The sequence below is a fragment of the Kwoniella newhampshirensis genome (assembly GCF_039105145.1).
Source record: "Kwoniella newhampshirensis strain CBS 13917 chromosome 10 map unlocalized Ctg14, whole genome shotgun sequence".
In the NCBI taxonomy this organism is placed as follows: domain Eukaryota; kingdom Fungi; phylum Basidiomycota; class Tremellomycetes; order Tremellales; family Cryptococcaceae; genus Kwoniella; species Kwoniella newhampshirensis.
The window spans coordinates 502,430-520,231 of NW_027118344.1; the positions used below are offsets into that span (position 1 = coordinate 502,430).

At 51.1% G+C, this 17,802-nt stretch overlaps 6 protein-coding genes across 6 annotated transcripts; 1 reads left to right on the forward strand and 5 right to left on the reverse strand.

Moving 5' to 3' along the window:
- Nucleotides 1–2,127: 2,127 nt before the first annotated feature.
- Nucleotides 2,128–4,869, forward strand: IAR55_006891 (uncharacterized protein; the record flags this gene model as incomplete). The annotated part of the gene is made up of 7 exons (XM_066949969.1): nt 2,128–2,316; nt 2,381–2,502; nt 2,569–3,304; nt 3,358–4,400; nt 4,461–4,522; nt 4,583–4,699; nt 4,772–4,869. 7 exons carry the CDS (start codon nt 2,128–2,130, stop codon nt 4,867–4,869), a joined length of 2,367 nt encoding a protein of 788 aa, XP_066799661.1.
- A 518-nt stretch (nt 4,870–5,387) lies between these two features.
- On the reverse strand, nt 5,388–8,660 carry IAR55_006892 (uncharacterized protein; the record flags this gene model as incomplete). The annotated part of the gene is made up of 11 exons (XM_066949970.1): nt 5,388–5,770; nt 5,827–6,078; nt 6,139–6,264; nt 6,316–6,434; nt 6,488–6,590; nt 6,646–6,804; nt 6,873–7,194; nt 7,259–7,401; nt 7,460–7,693; nt 7,765–8,489; nt 8,560–8,660. 11 exons carry the CDS (start codon nt 8,658–8,660, stop codon nt 5,388–5,390), a joined length of 2,667 nt encoding a protein of 888 aa, XP_066799662.1.
- Nucleotides 8,661–8,752: 92 nt separating this feature from the next.
- Nucleotides 8,753–9,690, reverse strand: IAR55_006893 (uncharacterized protein; the record flags this gene model as incomplete). Its single annotated transcript, XM_066949971.1, has 3 exons — nt 8,753–8,829; nt 8,876–8,921; nt 9,253–9,690. The coding sequence occupies 3 exons, from the start codon at nt 9,688–9,690 to the stop codon at nt 8,753–8,755; spliced, it is 561 nt and encodes a 186-aa protein (XP_066799663.1).
- An 896-nt stretch (nt 9,691–10,586) lies between these two features.
- IAR55_006894 (uncharacterized protein) lies at nt 10,587–11,525 on the reverse strand (the record flags this gene model as incomplete). The annotated part of the gene is made up of 3 exons (XM_066949972.1): nt 10,587–10,755; nt 10,883–11,168; nt 11,282–11,525. 3 exons carry the CDS (start codon nt 11,523–11,525, stop codon nt 10,587–10,589), a joined length of 699 nt encoding a protein of 232 aa, XP_066799664.1.
- A 1,176-nt stretch (nt 11,526–12,701) lies between these two features.
- On the reverse strand, nt 12,702–14,255 carry IAR55_006895 (proteasome subunit beta type-5; the record flags this gene model as incomplete). Its single annotated transcript, XM_066949973.1, has 7 exons — nt 12,702–12,805; nt 12,864–13,002; nt 13,103–13,234; nt 13,338–13,464; nt 13,574–13,658; nt 13,750–13,903; nt 14,085–14,255. The coding sequence occupies 7 exons, from the start codon at nt 14,253–14,255 to the stop codon at nt 12,702–12,704; spliced, it is 912 nt and encodes a 303-aa protein (XP_066799665.1).
- A 1,258-nt stretch (nt 14,256–15,513) lies between these two features.
- On the reverse strand, nt 15,514–17,321 carry IAR55_006896 (uncharacterized protein; the record flags this gene model as incomplete). The annotated part of the gene is made up of 6 exons (XM_066949974.1): nt 15,514–15,989; nt 16,065–16,243; nt 16,412–16,541; nt 16,631–16,685; nt 16,897–17,048; nt 17,219–17,321. The coding sequence occupies 6 exons, from the start codon at nt 17,319–17,321 to the stop codon at nt 15,514–15,516; spliced, it is 1,095 nt and encodes a 364-aa protein (XP_066799666.1).
- Nucleotides 17,322–17,802: the final 481 nt, after the last annotated feature.

A 17,802-nucleotide genomic window follows, 5' to 3' on the forward strand; every position in this document is an offset into this window, starting at 1 on the left:
TTTGGTTGATTACCTTTACGACAACGATATAGATGATGGACGATAATTACCTGTGAGAAGATGCATACCTCGAAGCAGCAGCTATTATGTAAATGAACCAAGTGAAGCATACAAAGATGCTTCCACACTGATAGCGTATATCCTGCCGAGGAGTGAACGATGAAGTCCATCAGGATGTCCGCAAAATCTCTCGCGCCACCTTCACGGAAGGTGTTGGCTTATTACCGTCGCTGAGCGCGGAAGAGTGAAAGAGACGGAGCGAGGTCAGAGGGATCAGGCGTGAAGCTTGTCCTCGGACCGGGGCTGGATTTGGGCCTTTTAGTTGACTTCTTCCCGTGGGTGAAGGGGAGGAGGTCTTGAGTAAGGCCGCGAGAAAAAGGGGAAGCTAATGGGCGGGGTACGAGCTAGTGTGAGAAATCAGTGGGCGCGAGGATGAAATGATGAGCTACGAGCGGATATTGATCGGTCTGTATGATGGTATGTGCATCGGATGAGTTCCACCTTCCATTTAGTGTGTTATCCGAGGGAATGTGTCAGGACGAAACGCTTTGTCAACGATTCGGAGCTGGAATGATGATTGCATGTTGTTACACATTGGTTGACGATCAAAAGTAGGGCGATGGCGATCACAGTCAAGACGGGACGAGAGAGCAACGAAAAGCGATGAATTGATATCAAGTATGGACTGTACCTCATCCCGTTCCCCACTCCTGCACTCGGGATTCGAGAGTGGAAGAGATGTACGTGAGGAAAGGAAGAGATCTCTCCGAAGAAGAGAAAGTTGATATAGGCCCGTTCAGGAAACGAAATTCGCGGTGGTGATGCGAAGACGTGCAGATGGAGCCATGGGGAATGGATGGAATGAGGGGTTGGGAAGATGTCAGAAGCGTGATAAATCAAGTGGATATCTATCTCATGGAAAAGGGGAACGCGTTGCGCTTGCGAGACACCTGCAACTCGCGAGAGCGGTGTCGATGAGGTAGCGTGGTAGGAAGGTTGAGCTAAGATCGCGCTGTTGACTGGGACCCGGGGATCGGGGATCGGGAATCGTGGCACTGACGATGTGCGTTCACGCAGCCCCATCTGATCACTGGCGATGCATGTCTGTTGTCGAACAAGTTGAGATGGGAAGCTGATTGAAGATGATAGATAGAATGACAGCGAATGAGTTGGAGTGAATCAGAAGGTCTTGCTGAATTTCGGTTGGGATAAAATGGCAGTAAATGAGGGGTGGATACATATATATTTGGCTGAGCCAGAGCCGAGGATCTGTGTCTGGTTGTGAGTTGCCACGTGGAGCTGCCCCACTCACGTCACGATGATCACCCATCACATCACCGCTCGGAATCATCTGGAATTCGGAAACTTGTTCCCTACTGTCAGAGGTGAGTTTATCTGGAATTAGAATATCACAAGATGAGTTGAGATGTCGTGATGATTCGTACTTCGTACTGTGCGAGTACAATATTGTATCTGCGATGCAGCTGGCTAATGGGCTCCTTATCTCGTCACCTGGTGCCGTGGCGTCGTACCCAAGGACAAGGCATGTATAGCAGCAGCAGCAGCAGCAGCAGCATTGTCTTATCGGTGATTGCATGAGAATGGGCGCAAGATGGTGTGCGCGACATCAAGTACACACTACGAATCACACCACTCCTGCTTTTCTCTTTCACACCACATGCAGCAGTCTTTCGCCATCTTTTTGCCTCATGTCAAGTGGGACGGGATCCGCTGCTACGCACAGTCGACAAAATAGCCGTTAGGCCGTTCGGGAATCGATACTTGCACTCGAAATACAACTCCACCTCCCTGAGATTAGGAATCTTCCGTATTCCTCCATGTCCAGATACAAACGGGCTCATTGTTAGGATAGGTCAAACCCGCCAACAGATCTATACGTAAACCTACGATACACCCCCTCGGCTTCCTTACATTTCTCATCTTCGCTCCTCTTTCATACCAAGTCGTATCTCTTCCTTCTCATTTGATCGTCTTGGAAACACAAGTATAGACAGACTGGACTGTCAATGCTGCTCTCGACCTCTCATTCCGTTCAACGAACCACCCTCCCTCTGTCTTGGTTCCGACCTCAAGAAGGCGAATAACTTCAAGTTGCCACTCGAGACCATGCCACCTTTCTCTGCACCACCCACCATGACATCCTTCCCACTCGATGCCCAGGTCGACGCTTCTTCCTCAACATACATTCCTCCAGATCAAGAGCCACTGGATGTGATCCCCACTCGAGCAGGCCGGAAGCTGTGCGTTCGGCATAAGCAGATGGCGAACCAGAATGTCAATGAAAAGCTGCAACGAGTGAGTCGCGCGACCGGATGAGTCATCATGTGCATCACCCGACATCGAGCTCACGACTTGATAGTCTCTCGACAGTCTCAGTCAAACGGAACGAGCAGACATCACACATATGTGGTCGACGTTCTCAAACGCTCCTCACGGGAAAAGAAAGATAATTTTGGAAGGTATCCTTACAATGTGTTGTTTGTGAGTTATTTTTACACATTCGTCCTGTCTCTGGTATTGCAACCCTGACTTTTGGCCCGAATACAGCTCTCAACTGTCCCACCTTTCAGACTCACTGAATCAAATCATCCGAATCGATCCTTTCTCCTTACTCCCGCGAGAAACGTCGCTCCGGATTCTTGGCTATCTCGACGCTTTCTCCCTCGGGCGCGCGGCCCAGGTCTCGAAATCATGGAAGGCACTTGCCGACGATGATCTCCTCTGGCGACGGATGTGCGGCCAACACATCGACAGAAAGTGTGAGAAGTGTGGATGGGGCCTTCCTCTTCTTGAAAGAAAACGATTGAGGGTGGAGTTGAAGGATCGTAGTCCAGCAGGATTGGTGGAACACGACCACCGGCATGATGATGAAGATGGAGAATCCCGGTTGGTCACTAGGAGTGAAGTTTTGGCCGGAAATCTGGATGGAATAGATTCGAAAGGTGGTGTGGGTCTGAAATTATGCGATACCCCCGCGATGTTCCTCGACATCAATAACGAGAATGCGAGTACGGTGAAGATCGGGAACCCAGTGGTAGTCGCCAATGCGATCTTCAAGTCATTGAAACGGTCCGCACCGGAACCACCGACGGTGACGGCGCTCAAGAAGGCAAGGATGGATGGGAGTGAATCAGAGGACGAAACAGTGTCGTCAGTGAAATCTGCGAACGGCGCTTTGACCCGAGAAGTCAGATTGACGCGGCCGTGGAAGACCGTCTACTGCGAAAGATTGTTGGTGGAGCGCAACTGGCGAAAGGGAAGATGTAACACGAAAGTGCTCAAAGTGAGTAAAAGTACCGTCCTCTGCACTCAATTGCCTTACTGAATGATGTCCAGGGCCATTCCGACGGTGTCATGTGTCTTCAATACCACACTGCTCTGACTAATCCATCATATCCCGTTCTCATCACCGGCTCATACGACCGGACTGTGCGCGTCTGGAATCTCGACTCCGGTGAAGAAGTCCGCGTTCTCAGTGGCCACACCCGTGCAGTCCGTGCGTTGCAGTTCGACCAGATGCTCTTGTTCACCGGAGGGATGGATGGTACTGTCCGCATGTGGAACTGGCGGGCCGGAGAGTGTCTTCGAGTCATGGATGGCCATTCCGATGGTGTCATTGCACTCAACTATAACGGCTACTTGCTAGCAAGTGGCTCCGCTGACACTACCATCCAAGTATGGAATTTCCGAACCGGAAACAAATTCACCCTGAGAGGCCATGAGGAGTGGGTGAACAGCGTGGTCTTGTGGGATGGCAAAAGCTCTCCATCAGACATTGATCCCACTGCGATGCCGAGCTTCACACAGGCCGCCTCCAGCCGATGTCAGAAAGCCAAATCACCTGGCCTTAACGGCGAACCCGAAGTCAACCAACCGGATATCGATCTCGGTGCGATGTTGTTCTCCTCTTCCGACGATGGGACTATCAAGCTCTGGGACCTCACTGAGCAGACTTGTATCCGGACTTTCGAGGGCCACAAGGCCCAAGTTCAAAGTATCAAAATCTTAATGGTGGATATGACAGAAGAGGAAATTTTGGCTCAGGATAGACGGGAACAGCGACGCATCACTCCTTTATCTGGTACTTTCGTCGCCGCTTCTTCACTTTCCCCGACGCAAGTACAGTCAGATACTTTGCATTTGGACAACACGTCGGATGAATACGATCCAGCAGAGTCCCGGGGTCGGTCCAGACAGCAGGCCATCCAACCGAGGGTGTATGTTCATTCGCCAGACGGCACGGGCAAGGCAAAAGGAGGAGAACAGAGGGATAGGTCGAGAGGTAGGGAGAAGAAAGCTATCCTCACGTCCGGTAGCTTGGATGGAACGGTCAAGATCTGGGACGTTGACAGTGGAAGGGTGCAATCGACCTTGTTTGGGTCAGTGAATTGGCTCGTCGCGCAAAGCAAAGAAACATGGGCTGACGATTCTGTCACCAGGCATATTGAAGGTGTCTGGGCGGTGGACATTGATGCACTGCGTCTCGCCTCAGCTTCACATGGTAAGTCCAGTTTCGCTTGCCGTTCAGTGTGGATTCTCATCAATGCTATGCGCCCCACAGATCGTACAATCAAAGTCTGGGACCGAGAGTCTGGTCAATGCGTTCAGACCCTTGTTGGCCATCGAGGCGCCGTCACCTCCCTCCAGCTCAGCGACGATATGATCATCTCAGGATCAGGTGAGTCCGGTCGGGAAAGTCATCCTGAAAAGACTGAAAAGACTTATGCTGATGATACCTTGTGATCCTCAGATGATGGAGACGTGATGGTGTGGAACTTTGCACCTGGTGCCTCGTCGTCTTCCAGTCAGACACCCATCCCCGCAAGCGTCACACCCATCCCGGAGTGATGAGCTCCGGAATACAAAGGACACGCGGAAGATGATAAGAGTAGGCTGATGGACAGGTCGATGTATTAGTTATATTTGAAAACTTTCTTGTATCTCGTCGCTTTCTTCCTTTGCATATCCTTCTCTTCTGTATATCACCATTTGTATATATCCCATCCCAGAAAGACTCCCCGGTTGGTTTGAATCTTGTATGTCCCGGGATCAGTCCGCCGTTGTTCCAATTCACTCGATATTTAGTTTGACGAATCGAGAAAGACACGAGAGGGTTGGATCATGTTTAGTTGAGCTGTGACATGCATCGTTGGGAGAAGAGATACAGCATCGGCTGTCGACAGACAATGCGTTCGAGCAGAATCCATCTCATCGTCGATCATGGATCATGGATCATCGATCATCGATCAATGAATGGGCATATCGTTCATACCCGTGACGGCAATTGACCCTGGATCATGAGGGATGGTCCAACCATGTGAGAGTAGTAGCTAAATGATACTCTGATGCGATCTACCACTGTCGACCTACTTGACCCAAGTTCCACCACACATACATCGCCCTTCCCACCCTTTCTTCCATCTCATCCAAGGACTCTCTCTACCGCCTTGAGTACCGGCCTGACCATGACCCTGCATCATAATCGACGACAACGATTCAGTTCTCCATCCACATCTTCCACATTTGACCCGTGCTTGTGAAGAAGGGGAAGAAATAGGGGGAAGAGGTGTGAAGTCTACCGCGTCGTATTCGAGATCACCACCGCCTTGGATTGTGGATGATGAGAGGAAAAGGGTAGAGTCGACGCCTGGTAATGCCTCGATCAGGGATGGCAAGGCGTTTTGGAGAGGTGCGAGATCTAGATCTATCAGCGAGGACTGTATTGCCTCTCCATCAATTGTCGTCGTGACTGTGGTAGGAAATCAGCTCTTTTGCCTGAATTTAAAGGTATCGGATCAGACTCACGTCCTTGCAATCCCTTTCCCCACTCGAATACGTCGACTCCTTCACTGTACCCTACATCCCTCACTCTGTCCCTCGCAACGATCGTGGCCGTTGCGTCACGTCGTAGTGGAGCGGGCAAGAATCTGCTTTCAGGTTGCAAGATTGGCCGTTCAAGTGATTGCAAGAAGGACGTCAATTGGGATAATTGTGAAAGAAGGCGCAAGACCAAAGCTCGAAGAGTCGGATGAGCGAGTAGTATGATTGGCGATGATTCTGGAAACACACGTTGCGTGAGCCTCGTGCGACCACGATAGTCTGGACGCTGAACCTTACTCGTAAACTCCAGTGCTTCGGGGCCCTCCCAGTCCATCTTTGCGCCAAGCAGGACGGTCTCCCTCATGGCGATAGCCATTACACTCATTGTCCACTCCATCACGCCGATCAAAGGCCAAATAGAGTCTGTCACAGGAGGTCAGTACGGCAATCTACCCGGAAGCCGACCAGACCTACCCAGATCGAAGCTTATTTTCCCATTCTCGCCAAAAAGAGCACACTCGTCAACGAGCAAGCTCGCTTCGTTGAGCCGTAGTATATCAGCTGCAAGATCAAGTCTTGAATCGTGTGTTGCACTGGAAATGGCATCAGTGACCTGACAACCGCAACTTGCATTGTAGAAGCTTACCCGAAGAGCGCAACCTGCAGCCTCAGCAGAAGGTCGAATTGATCCATTTCCACTTCTTCCGCCACCAAGGTATGGGCTCGTTTGAGAAAGAAGGACAAAAAGGCTACGTTGTTATTATCGTCAGCCGGGTAGTCAAAACATAATCTACAGAGGCTTACTTTTCAGGTGTCCCTTGCCTACGGTACCGCAAGCTGCACGAATGACATCGGACCAATCGACGCCTTGTCTCTCAGCTAGGATAACGGATGTCACAGCATCGACAGCTGTAGCTTCGTACGGGATCGTCGATTCTTCCATCTGTCCAGAAACCCTTTGGTCTACAGAGGCGAGTTTTGTCTTAGTTACTTGATTCGTAATTAGATTGCTCAGGCGGAGTGGAACTCACCTTCCAGTCTGGGTAGAGCAACCAATATGGCTCCAATCTCTTTCCCTACCACGGCTGCAAGTCCCAAGTGCCCTCTCATAGCTCCTTGACTTAGGAGCAGTCCCAGCTCCACCTCTCCACGAAGCTCCCCCAAATCGATTGGAGAGCCGACAGTCGTCCAGGTCTCCGCTGCGAGATTTAGGTGAACGAGCGAATATCCGGAAGGTTGAGATATCAAAGTCATAGCCAAGGTGTGAGGGGGAATGGCAGGAGTAGGGTGGAGAGCGACGATGGAGGTATCGCTCGGTGAAGTCGTGACGCGCAATGGATGTGGGACGGTAGACTGGACTCGAAAGCGGAAAGTAAACATGTGCTCAGTCTCTTCAAGTTGCTCTTGTCCCACTCACCCAGTCCCAGCTAGGGTCAAAACCTTCGCTGCCAGCTGCGATGTCGTTGAACCCCTCCGCTAGTTCTACCTCTCTTCGCTCGAAAGAGTGAACTTCAAGTCGTGTTCTTGAGCCCACTGGCACTGAAACGCTCGACGGAATCGCTACCAAGACATAACTGGCGTAAGCGATACACGCACCGATATATGGATCAAAACGTACCCAAGTCATGGTAGATCAGTACAGCACCGACCCTTTCCACGGTCCTAGACGGTGAGGTGTCCTTTTCGTCAAGGTCCATTGTTTCTGGCTTTAATTCAGTCTGAGATTGAGCAGACGGCAGGGACACGAAGACTACGCTTTGCAATTCAGCGTGAAACTTGAGGTCGTCCTCGAGCCCCCCGAATGGGGGCGTTCGCAGAAGAGGAAGAGGCGGCATCGGCGTGGTTTGCAAGTCTGACGATAGATATCGATCAATCAGCTACCAGGAGCCAAGACATTTTGTGCTCGTTTCCATCAAGACTCACAACATCTCCCTAATCTATCCTCGCCTATCTCAGCTCTGATCACGCCTGCTTCACCATCCCTTTCCCAGCCGACCCAGACCCCCTCATTGCCCGGTACGAGGCCCAGCCATCCTTTGCTTATCGTCCGCACGTCTTCCACTGGTCCGACTTCTCCTGGCAGTGCGTGCCATCGCGTATGCAGCGGACATCTCAGCACGTTCGTCGTCCACGAGACGGAGGATCCGATCGGGGGTTGGACATCCAGTCTTGCGGGGATATGAACCTGTTGAGGATGGAAGAGGAGGATGTTCGAATTGGTGAGAAGGACGAAAGATGGTCCATGAGACGTGTCATAGTTTGCGGGAGGTCGCGGACCGAAGGGCGGTGCTCGAGAATGTGTAAGTTGAGTCCGTGGAGGATACAAATGGATGAGCGCTAGTGGTTCGGTATTTAGAGGTAATGTCGTGATGGGTACCGAAGTAGGGGTAGCAACAGGTGAAAGCAGAGTCGAAGGGTATACGACAAGGTTTCCACCCTCTGCAGACACATGGGGGTGGTAAATGATGACCCAGTCGCCTCCTGCTGAGACTGAGATCTGCTTGCCTGGGGTGAAGACATGCGTGGTGTTCAAGGGGGAAGGATGAGAAGGAGCGAAGATTGAAGTGCTGAGATAGCCTTCGACGCGCGCGTTGGGCGGCGCAGGATACACCAGCTGAGATGTAGTGGGATGTATTATCCCTTGAGCACTGGCAAACGGGAAAGTAGTCAGCGAAATCATCCAAGAAGTACCCAGATTGAAGGGGCACAGCGACTCACCAGGACGTCAATGTCGGTGGTTGAGATTGCAATCGCCGCATACGACGCAAACCAGCTTTGGAGGTCTCGGCGACGTCGACATCATCTTTGCTGTCATCCATATTGCTGTACTTGTATGTCCTGAAGCTAGCAGAATGGGCGGAGAGGTACAGGAAAGATTGCAAGAAGACGAGTAGCAGTAGAAAGGGTCGATTCACTTGTGTACGAGGTCGCCGACTTGGACACTCTTCGTCACGTGACCTGTCTTCATGACAGCTATCTCATCGCTCACTACGGGCATTGTATCAGCATGACTGATTATGCATCGCTCCCCCACCGCGGAGACGCCGTTGCGAGGGGGAGGAAGCGACCTCTATCAAATGCTACCAAACAAAACCGATTGGCCTGATAGCCCGAACTACAGGTTCCCCTTGAGGGCCCGTCGAAATCTGCAGACTTTTCGATCCGTAACATGGAGCAGAATTTTTCACTCCAACCGCTCTGCTTGCTTGTTCGAATAGACAATATCAACTGCGATGGTCCAGCAGTCGTGCCATAACCCTGCGGAAAGCAGTGCCGCTGCATCTCGCAAAGTGCCGTTTCGCTAATGGCGCATGAGGGATTCTGATGAGCCTTCGATGAACATCGAAGGTCCGCAGCAGTCCACTCTGAACGTCTTAGACCGCTCTCACTTCACCTGAGTTATCAGCTCACTGAAGCCAAATTTGGTGATGGTGGGGTCCCACTTCGACCGAACAGGCTTCCCTCAAGTGAGCTCGGCAGTATGTGCATGAGTGGGATGAAGTCGCGATCGAACGACGGCAATTTAATCGATCTGGGTAATCCGATTCCCACGGTCTTCAGCTGTTGAAACGCTTGCGCTATGGACTCGTTGGAGACGGGAAAGTCGATGACCAGGTCCTCCAGATCCAAACCTAGGGCTTGGACACGTTCTACCAAAGCATCTCGAAAAGCTGCATCCCGCTCCTCTCCTGGAGCTTGCGGGAAGTCGGCCGCGCGAGCGAATGAACAGACGGGGTGATGTCCTCCAACCTCTGGGGACTCCTGTTGGTGGCGAAGGCGAGGAGTGGGATGGGTTAGATGGGTTGAGATCAGTTGGATAGATATAGCTAAAGTCGTACATCGCTTCATCGTTGAAAGTGTGTCGAGCAAGACCATCGGTCGGTCTGGTCAAAACGTCGGTGTATCGTTGGATACGGAATGCGTGGGGGAAGCGAGCTAGGATCTCTGGCCAATGCAGATAATGAATAGCTCGGCTCATATCATCGAGCTTCAACACCGTGACAGCGTTCGTATAAGTCGTCAATCGATTCTGTGTCCCGTGATACACACACACCCACACATCAGCATGGATTCGAACACCGCTGACGATCTATGGGACGGTGTTGGCTTACGGGATCCTTGCACCTCTTGCTGACCCTCGGCCAGTACCTGTATGGAAGAGCGTGATACATTGTTGCAACACCGATCTCGAAGAACAGTCTCGATACTCGGATGACGCGGGTGAGATCCTCCGGGTGAAGCTGCCTGAATATGTTTTGTGTGATGAGGTGATTCGACCACACCTGGATGAATGGCGACGGTTCGTGAGACTGAAGACTCGACATGGTTTTCCATCTGGAATTGATGGGTCGTCAATCTTCTTGACCTGATGGTGACGCTCCAATGACTCACTCCCGCAGACATCGATCTATCTGCTCACGTGTATTTGAGCAGGTGCTGCAGTGTATACTGTATCATCGACAGGATGAACGAGTCAAATCGGAAAAATCCGAGTTGGAAGGCACCGGTGGTGTCTCTGTGCCGAGAAGCGTGAAACGGAGTGCGTCAGTAATGCTATCGCAATGTGGGGTGATGTTGTGTGAAGCCACGTTTGATCCGTTTGATTCATGTGTATGCATACGCGAGTGTGCCAGTACAATGTAATCCGTCTGGAAGCAGCATTGTGCTCACCGGACCGAATAGACATCCGCTGGCGATTCAATTCATAGAAACGCTCTTACATCTGCTACTGTGGTGTGGGAAAGCTACTTGGCAATAGGGAACCGCTTGTACCCCACACCTTTCACAAATGTCTGCTGCCAAGGTCCCTGTTCCTTTTCATTTGCGAGGGTCAGAAAGTGGTCTGCGTGGGCATCGCCATTCACGTCGACGATGGCTGTACCGTCAGCCTTTCTCTCGTCGGCATAGTAGAAGCTAAAATGCGGAAGGGTGAGAGATCAGCATTCATATTGTTGACTCTTCACACTACTCGTGGATCGGGTGTGCGCGACGTGCCATCTCGGCGACGGATCGGATGAAACGAGATGACCCGTGGACTCACTTATAGCCCTTCTCCTTGTAACCCCTCGAAGCAGATTCGATGACATGCGCAAAGGCCGTCTTACCCGTGCCCAGAACGAGCAGCCTTTCCCAAGGACCCTCATTCAGGATATTGCCGGTATAGATGAAAGTCCGAGACGCCGTCTCTGGGAGTTTGGCAAAGCCCTGAACGGCATGTTGGGCAGCGGCATAAGCTGAGACGGTATTGGTGTTCAGACCCTTGGCGAAGAGGTCGAGGGGGACGGCGAATTGGTCGTCGGCGGGATTGTGAGGAGTGCTCGCGTAAGCTGAGATGCCGAGTCAGCAGATAAATCCACACCATCAGACAGTCTGATGTGATACAGTATCAGGCATGTTGGGATGGTATGGTAGGAGGATAGAGGTGAACAGGAGTACTGACCATTGTAAACGACTACACTGGGGATGCCCAGCTCCTTGTTCACTTTCTCATAAGCCTTGACGACCGACTGAGGATCGGAAAGATCACTTGCGACGTGCAGTTCATCTTTTGTGCTGTCCCCCTCTTTCAAAGAACGGGACACCAGGGCTACCTTGTATCCTCGTGCTTTGAAAGTGCGAGACACGGCTTGACCGATATTGGGTCCCGCTCCGAAGATCAAAAGAACAGGTGATGTAGTGGCCATTTCTGCAGAAAGGTGCTTGACAGATGATGGTTTGGAAGGAGCGGGCGGTAGTGCGACAAGATAACAGGTCGGAAAGCATCTTTCTTGGGTGGGGGGGGGGTGTTCAATATATATGCACGATGTGATCTACCGTGTCGATGATGCTGATCAAGCTGCCAAATCATTGACGACAAAAGATCTACGGTCTACGGAATGATTAATCAGTAATCTTGATCATCACTGGATCTTGCCCTGTGCGACAAACCGGCAATTCGGCGCGGCGGAGGGCATCTCCGAGATTCTGCAAGTCAAGTCAACTAAATCCAGTCGTTCGCCATACGGTCCGTCATCACGATGCACCTGATCATACACAGGTCGGAGCACATCGGATCTGGTATCACTTACACGGCCATGTCTATGACTTGACATTCGCTTCAATGCAGGCAGTGACCGACTGGTGGTGTTGAGCGATTGGCAGACTGTCTCTTGCGCTTTTCCTCGATGCGGCAGGTCAATAATACCACAGACCCATTGGATGCACAACGCATCTCATGTCGTCTAAATTCCATTGTCATTACAATTTCCAGATCGGCCTAATGCTTGCTCGTTGTCATTCTCCTTAGTCTCGACGTATGGCGCCCTGCTCTTCCCCCTGACTTCATGCTCGCTCCTCTCTACTACGCCCAATCGAGTTTCGCAACCTCACCGTTGAAAGCTACCAATAATCCTCTGCGTCCACTTCATGGCTTGCCTCATCTCTTGACCATCACCAAGGCCGTCAGAATTGCTGGGAATCACTGGGACCGATCGAAGTCATCCTGAGCCCAGGACTGGCCGGCCAAGTTCACACGAAGGATTGGTGTCGTGGCAATAGGATACTTTGGCTGGTCCCGGTACATTGCCTGCACGCATCGTGTTTGTGGGTCGACACCGATGGAGCAGAGCTGACAAAACTCCGGTCTTACAACATACAAAGCGAGGACTTCGTCAGTTGGGGCTTGTCAGGCGCGCAGCCCATCTTTGGTACGAGTATTGGTCCTTTTGTCACGGCAGTGACATACGTCTTTCCACAGTGAAGAATCGATCAAAGATCGATCTCTGCAGAGATCAAGAACGTCACTCTTGTTGACGACGAGAACCGTCACTAGCTTGTCCCATGCCATGGTATACACTTATGCATGACACCTTCGACTTCATCTACGCCTCTACAGCCATAGGTGAAGCAGCCGGTGCAGCCGCTTCTCTCGCTGCCTTCTTCTTGACTTCGTACTCGTACCACAGCTCGTTGACATCGTAGTTTCCTAAGTACACATAGTCGTCAGTGAGCAGTTCTATAGCAAGGCAGTACTGACGACCCACCGATGAACTCCCATCCATTTTCTCTGACGTGGAAGACATTGGAGGTGTTACCTGAATAGGCATCTCGATGACCGGCAGCGACGATCGACCGTCTTCCGAGTTCTTGAGCCTCCTCGTCGGTCAGATCCCATCGGTATCCCTGACACCAAGTGTGTGGTCAGCACCATGGTGGCTGCTCGTGTATTACAGATCGCCCAGTCCAGGTCGACTACTTCGACAGAGACCCGGCATTCACTCACCTGATCGAGCACACCGTAGGCGAAGGTACTACCAGATCCGACGGAGAATAGATCGCCCTTCAGTCTCTGCCCATCATCGTCCACGTAGAAGATACACGGCCCAGTCTTGTCCCATCCGCAGACCATTGTTCCCTACACAGCAGAATCCACATGTCAGCTGCATATCCGTCTGTTTAAGCTTATCCCGAAATACTTTGAGGACGAGAAAATATCGCAAAAGGGTATGAGAACTAACCATACTCAGACCCATTCCCTTGTACTGGTAGACGATGTTCGATAGGATCTTGGATGCAGCCGCTACCGAGATTCTCTCCTTGTTTCTCAGCTCGTAAAGTCGACATTGCATACCGAGATATGTTTCCCTGCGATACCAGACGCGCATTAGGACCCATTTCAGACAAGGGGGCAGATGTGAAACTGAAGTCCAAGCAGCACCGAACATCATACTAAGGAAATGAGAGCACCACCCACCAGTATTGACAGTCCGCCGCACCACCCGCCATAGTTCCCAAGAGGAATTTGTTGATCTCAATGACCTTCTTCACGGTTCCCGAAGCTGATGATCAATACGACAACGGTCAGTCAACAACCACCACTTGGCGATGCTGATCCAGGAGGAGGTGCTTGTGATGAGAAAGCAGACTCACCGATATAACTTCCAGCGGTGGCTCTCGAATCGACAGCGACGATGATACCTCCTTGGAATCGGAATGCCAGGGTGGTGGTACCGTGTGCGATCTTGATCTTCGCTTCGGGGTTGGAGGACATGTTATCAGTGTGTAGGTCGAGGAAGGCAGTGGGCTAGGTGACATCAGATGTGAGTTTTGTCTTCTCCGATATGTACAACCATTGGAGGGATCGCGGCAGGGGAAGAGGTCAAGTGATTGGTGACTCGATACGGGTAACTGCACATAGCTATGACACTACGACTTCTATACCAACGAGCTGCAAGCAAGAACATGGATGAAGCAGTATCACTCACATCGTTGACACGGGGAATGCTCATCCCTTGTACACCCCCATTTCTGGCCAGATTACCGAACCCTCCCATACTTCCCCATGCTGACGGATCAGAGCTAGTGAACTCATCTTCCTCCTGATCGAGTCCGAGATGGGGTGCGGGGGGTTGTAGTTGTGATAAGACGGAGTTCATCGTTGAGCTAGACCGTGAGGTGTTCTCTGTCTGTGTGTGTCTGTGTGAGGTGGATGTTGATGGAGTACAAGAAGGGTAGCAGTTGTGAGCAGTGTCACTGTCAAGGTGTATTATCACTACACGAATGCAACGCCGCGACAGCGATTGAAATGAACCCCCGCGTCGAGTGAGTGAGCGAGCGAGCGATGACCAGTCGGGATAAGATAAATGGGGCGATCAAATAAACTCTACGATGATCCTCTCCCTCCACCCTCGACATCCGGTTCACAATCTCCTCAACCGATGAAACTTACCGATGTATCTATCTATCCCTCATTGAGAGGAATCCGATCGTCATTTCTTACACAGCTGCTCGAGACTTTGATAGACTCCTGACGTGCAGACAAGGGACGGACCACCACAATGGTCAGATCGGGGCTACAACAAGATGTCATCAACATGTATCGACAGTACGTGTCCTATACCTGTCCCAGCTGCAACAAGAATCGCGCAGAGGCAGAGTGTGATGCTGACATTGGACGTATGCAGAGGAGTGAGGAACGCAATGAGTAAAACAGCAGTAAGTCCAAGTCAAGCTGATGAGTGATGTACAAGCATACTGGATCCAACTATCTTATCACAGGAAGCTAGACCTGCTTTCTTGTTACATATACGATACAACTTCCGTCATCCACCATTACGTCCTCGGGACTACACAGCGATTGAACATCAGGTGGGTGCAAGCGTCCAACCGCGACTATCCTACCTGTCCCCTTTCGTATTCATCACTTGTTCCGATGACGCTGGTCTCTTCCACATAGCTCTTTTTTTTCTTTCTGACCCTCAACGTTACACCTGATCATTTCGCTCACTTGTGTTACTTTTACTTATCGTGACAGCTCCGAAGGATGTCAAGGACGCTCGAGATGTTATCAGATCCAAGCGTACAGCGTATCAACGTGAGCGACGAGATGAGATCGTGGTGGGATGGACAAGTAAGCAAAGGCTCGAGAGTCTTGAGTGATGGTGGGAACGCTCGGGAAACAGCACAGGTCACGAAGGAAGATGATCAAGGGAGAGATAGAGATCAATGGGCTGGTAAGATGCCAGGTCACGGAGGGACATGAGATGTATCATCTCAAATCCGACCGAACCAAATCACGTACAACAAGAAGTCACGCATTTCTGCATCGTTTCAGACCAGATATCTCCATGACACGATAGGAAACGAGAAAACGTTGCATAATGTCGTCAGTGTCAAGAGCAAAATACACATATTCTAAGTCATCTCCACGTCCTCATCATCTGCATCGTCATCTTCAGGCATGGCAGGCTGAACGCCTTTCTTCTCCATTTCTTCCAACAATTCCGCGACGTGCGCACCGATCCCTTCATCCACGTAATCCTGCTCCGAATACAATCTCGCACATTCGATCAACGATCGCATACTCTCGCTCAGGCATTCTTCAGCGCTCATAGGCGTCTCTTCCTCCTCTTCCTCCACCCCTTCTTGTTTGTCGTCGACTGCCGAGGCAGCTTTGGTATTGGACGTGACGGTGAGTAAGGAGGGGTTTTCGACGATAGCTCCCGCTCGGAGATACAATGCCCATCCTTCGAGATAAGCTCCTTCTACGTTGAGCGAGTCTTCTTCGCGTACAGTCGACAGGATATCGAGCGCTTCGAGATGTTGAGAGTGTTCTAGCAGTAATCGCGATAGCGCAAGTCGCGCAGGAAGAGCAGGGAGCGAATCATCAACTATGACAAACGCCATATCATACCGCGCGTCAGCTGAAACTCCCGCTTCTCGTCCGGAAGACATGATCCACTCACATGACTCCTTCCCGTCGAGTTCGTTGTATAGTCCCAAAGCGACTTGCTTGGCCTCTTCGAATCTCGATTGAGACATTCTAATGCTCGCCAGGGATAATCTGACTTCTGGATCACTAGGCAATATGCTCATCGCCCGTGCGATCAGAGCGTCACAGTTCTTCTCCGCGGCTTCTTCAAAGCTGTCACATTGTCTGAAACATTAGCTTCAGATCTTTCGTCTCCAGCTCCTCATTTGCACATTTGGCCTGATGAACATGAGTTTAGAATGCCGGTACAACCACCAGCGAGGAAGCTGGATCAGGCCCACTATAGGAGAAACCAGAAGGAGGAGACAGACAACGACATACCATAAATCAGACATCCAAATCTCAATCATCGCGACCAAAGCCGTCACGGCCATCTGTCTCTCCTCCTCTTCCTCCGCATCCTCCTCATCCTCCTGCTTTCCCTTCCCCTTCCTAATCTTCTCCTTCTCCGCTATCGTCCTTTCCAGCATGGCCGTCGCGGTGGTATAGTAACCCAGGGCTTCTTGTGGGTCTTCTGCAGATTGCGCGAGGTAGAGGTACGGTGAGGGGTGGGAGGGGGTTCGGCAGTGTGTGGCGGGAGGAGTTTGAGGAGGTGCTTTGGTGGGTTGGAAGGGTAAGAAGGGATCAGGTCAGTATAGAGTGAGGATCTGAGGTCTGGCCTTGTGATTCAACAGGATTAAAAGGTGAAATGTGTGACTTTGTGATCAAGACAAGGAAAGTTGAGAAGACATGAGAATTCGACCGTCTACATCAAAGTGCTCGGGGATGAAACAGCGAGACCTGTGTCTCCCAAAAACTCCACTCACCAGTCTACCGCCATCCACATCGCCTCCTTCCAGCTCCGCCACACCGACCAACTCTCTCGCTTCCAGATTCGTCGGTTCCACCTCCAAAGCACGTTCCAAGAACTTGATCGCCAATTCGAAGTTACTTTGAGCGAGCAACGTATGTGCTTTGTCTGGACCACATAACGAAATATATATATATATGAGATAAGAGAACAAGTGAGCTACAGTCATCATGTCACGCGAGATTTGGAGGAAAAAGAGGATGATGTGCTGACTTTGCTCATGCTAGTTATGGGCAGAGAGAGACATGGGAGAAGCCAGACTCAGAACTCAGACTCACCTATAAGACTCGCTGCATCATGAATCGTTGTGGTCGCACTCGCACTCGGTCCTTTCTCCTTCTTGGGCCCATTTCTTCTCGCAGCCGTCTTGGTTCGAGCCATCGTTCGGTCCTCAGTCTCAATCGATCGACACGAGTTCGTCAGATTATGTCGATATGTGAGCGGTCATAGAGTATGATCAGTCATAATGATGTGCAGACAACTTGCTCCGAACGGGAAAAAACAAGCGAAAGATGAGTCACGTGACACCCACTTGGGTTGGATCGTCGAGGCTGACTGTGGAGGTGTTTGGCCGGGAGTTATGACAGGAAGAAGAAAGGGAAATCTCACAGAGGTCTGCTCGCAGAAATCATAGGCCAGACGCCGTCGTTGACAAAAGTACCTCACTCATGTGTCCTATGCGACGGCAACTTGATACCTTGTGACAAGACCTCTCTGACACTGACACTGACACTGACACTGACACTGACACTGACACTGTCGACGTCGTGTCCTGTGTCATGAACCGCACGCAGCGAAGCTGCCTGACGAGTGCGACCGACAAACGACACTCCTGATAGATCTTCCAACAAATAATGCAGTG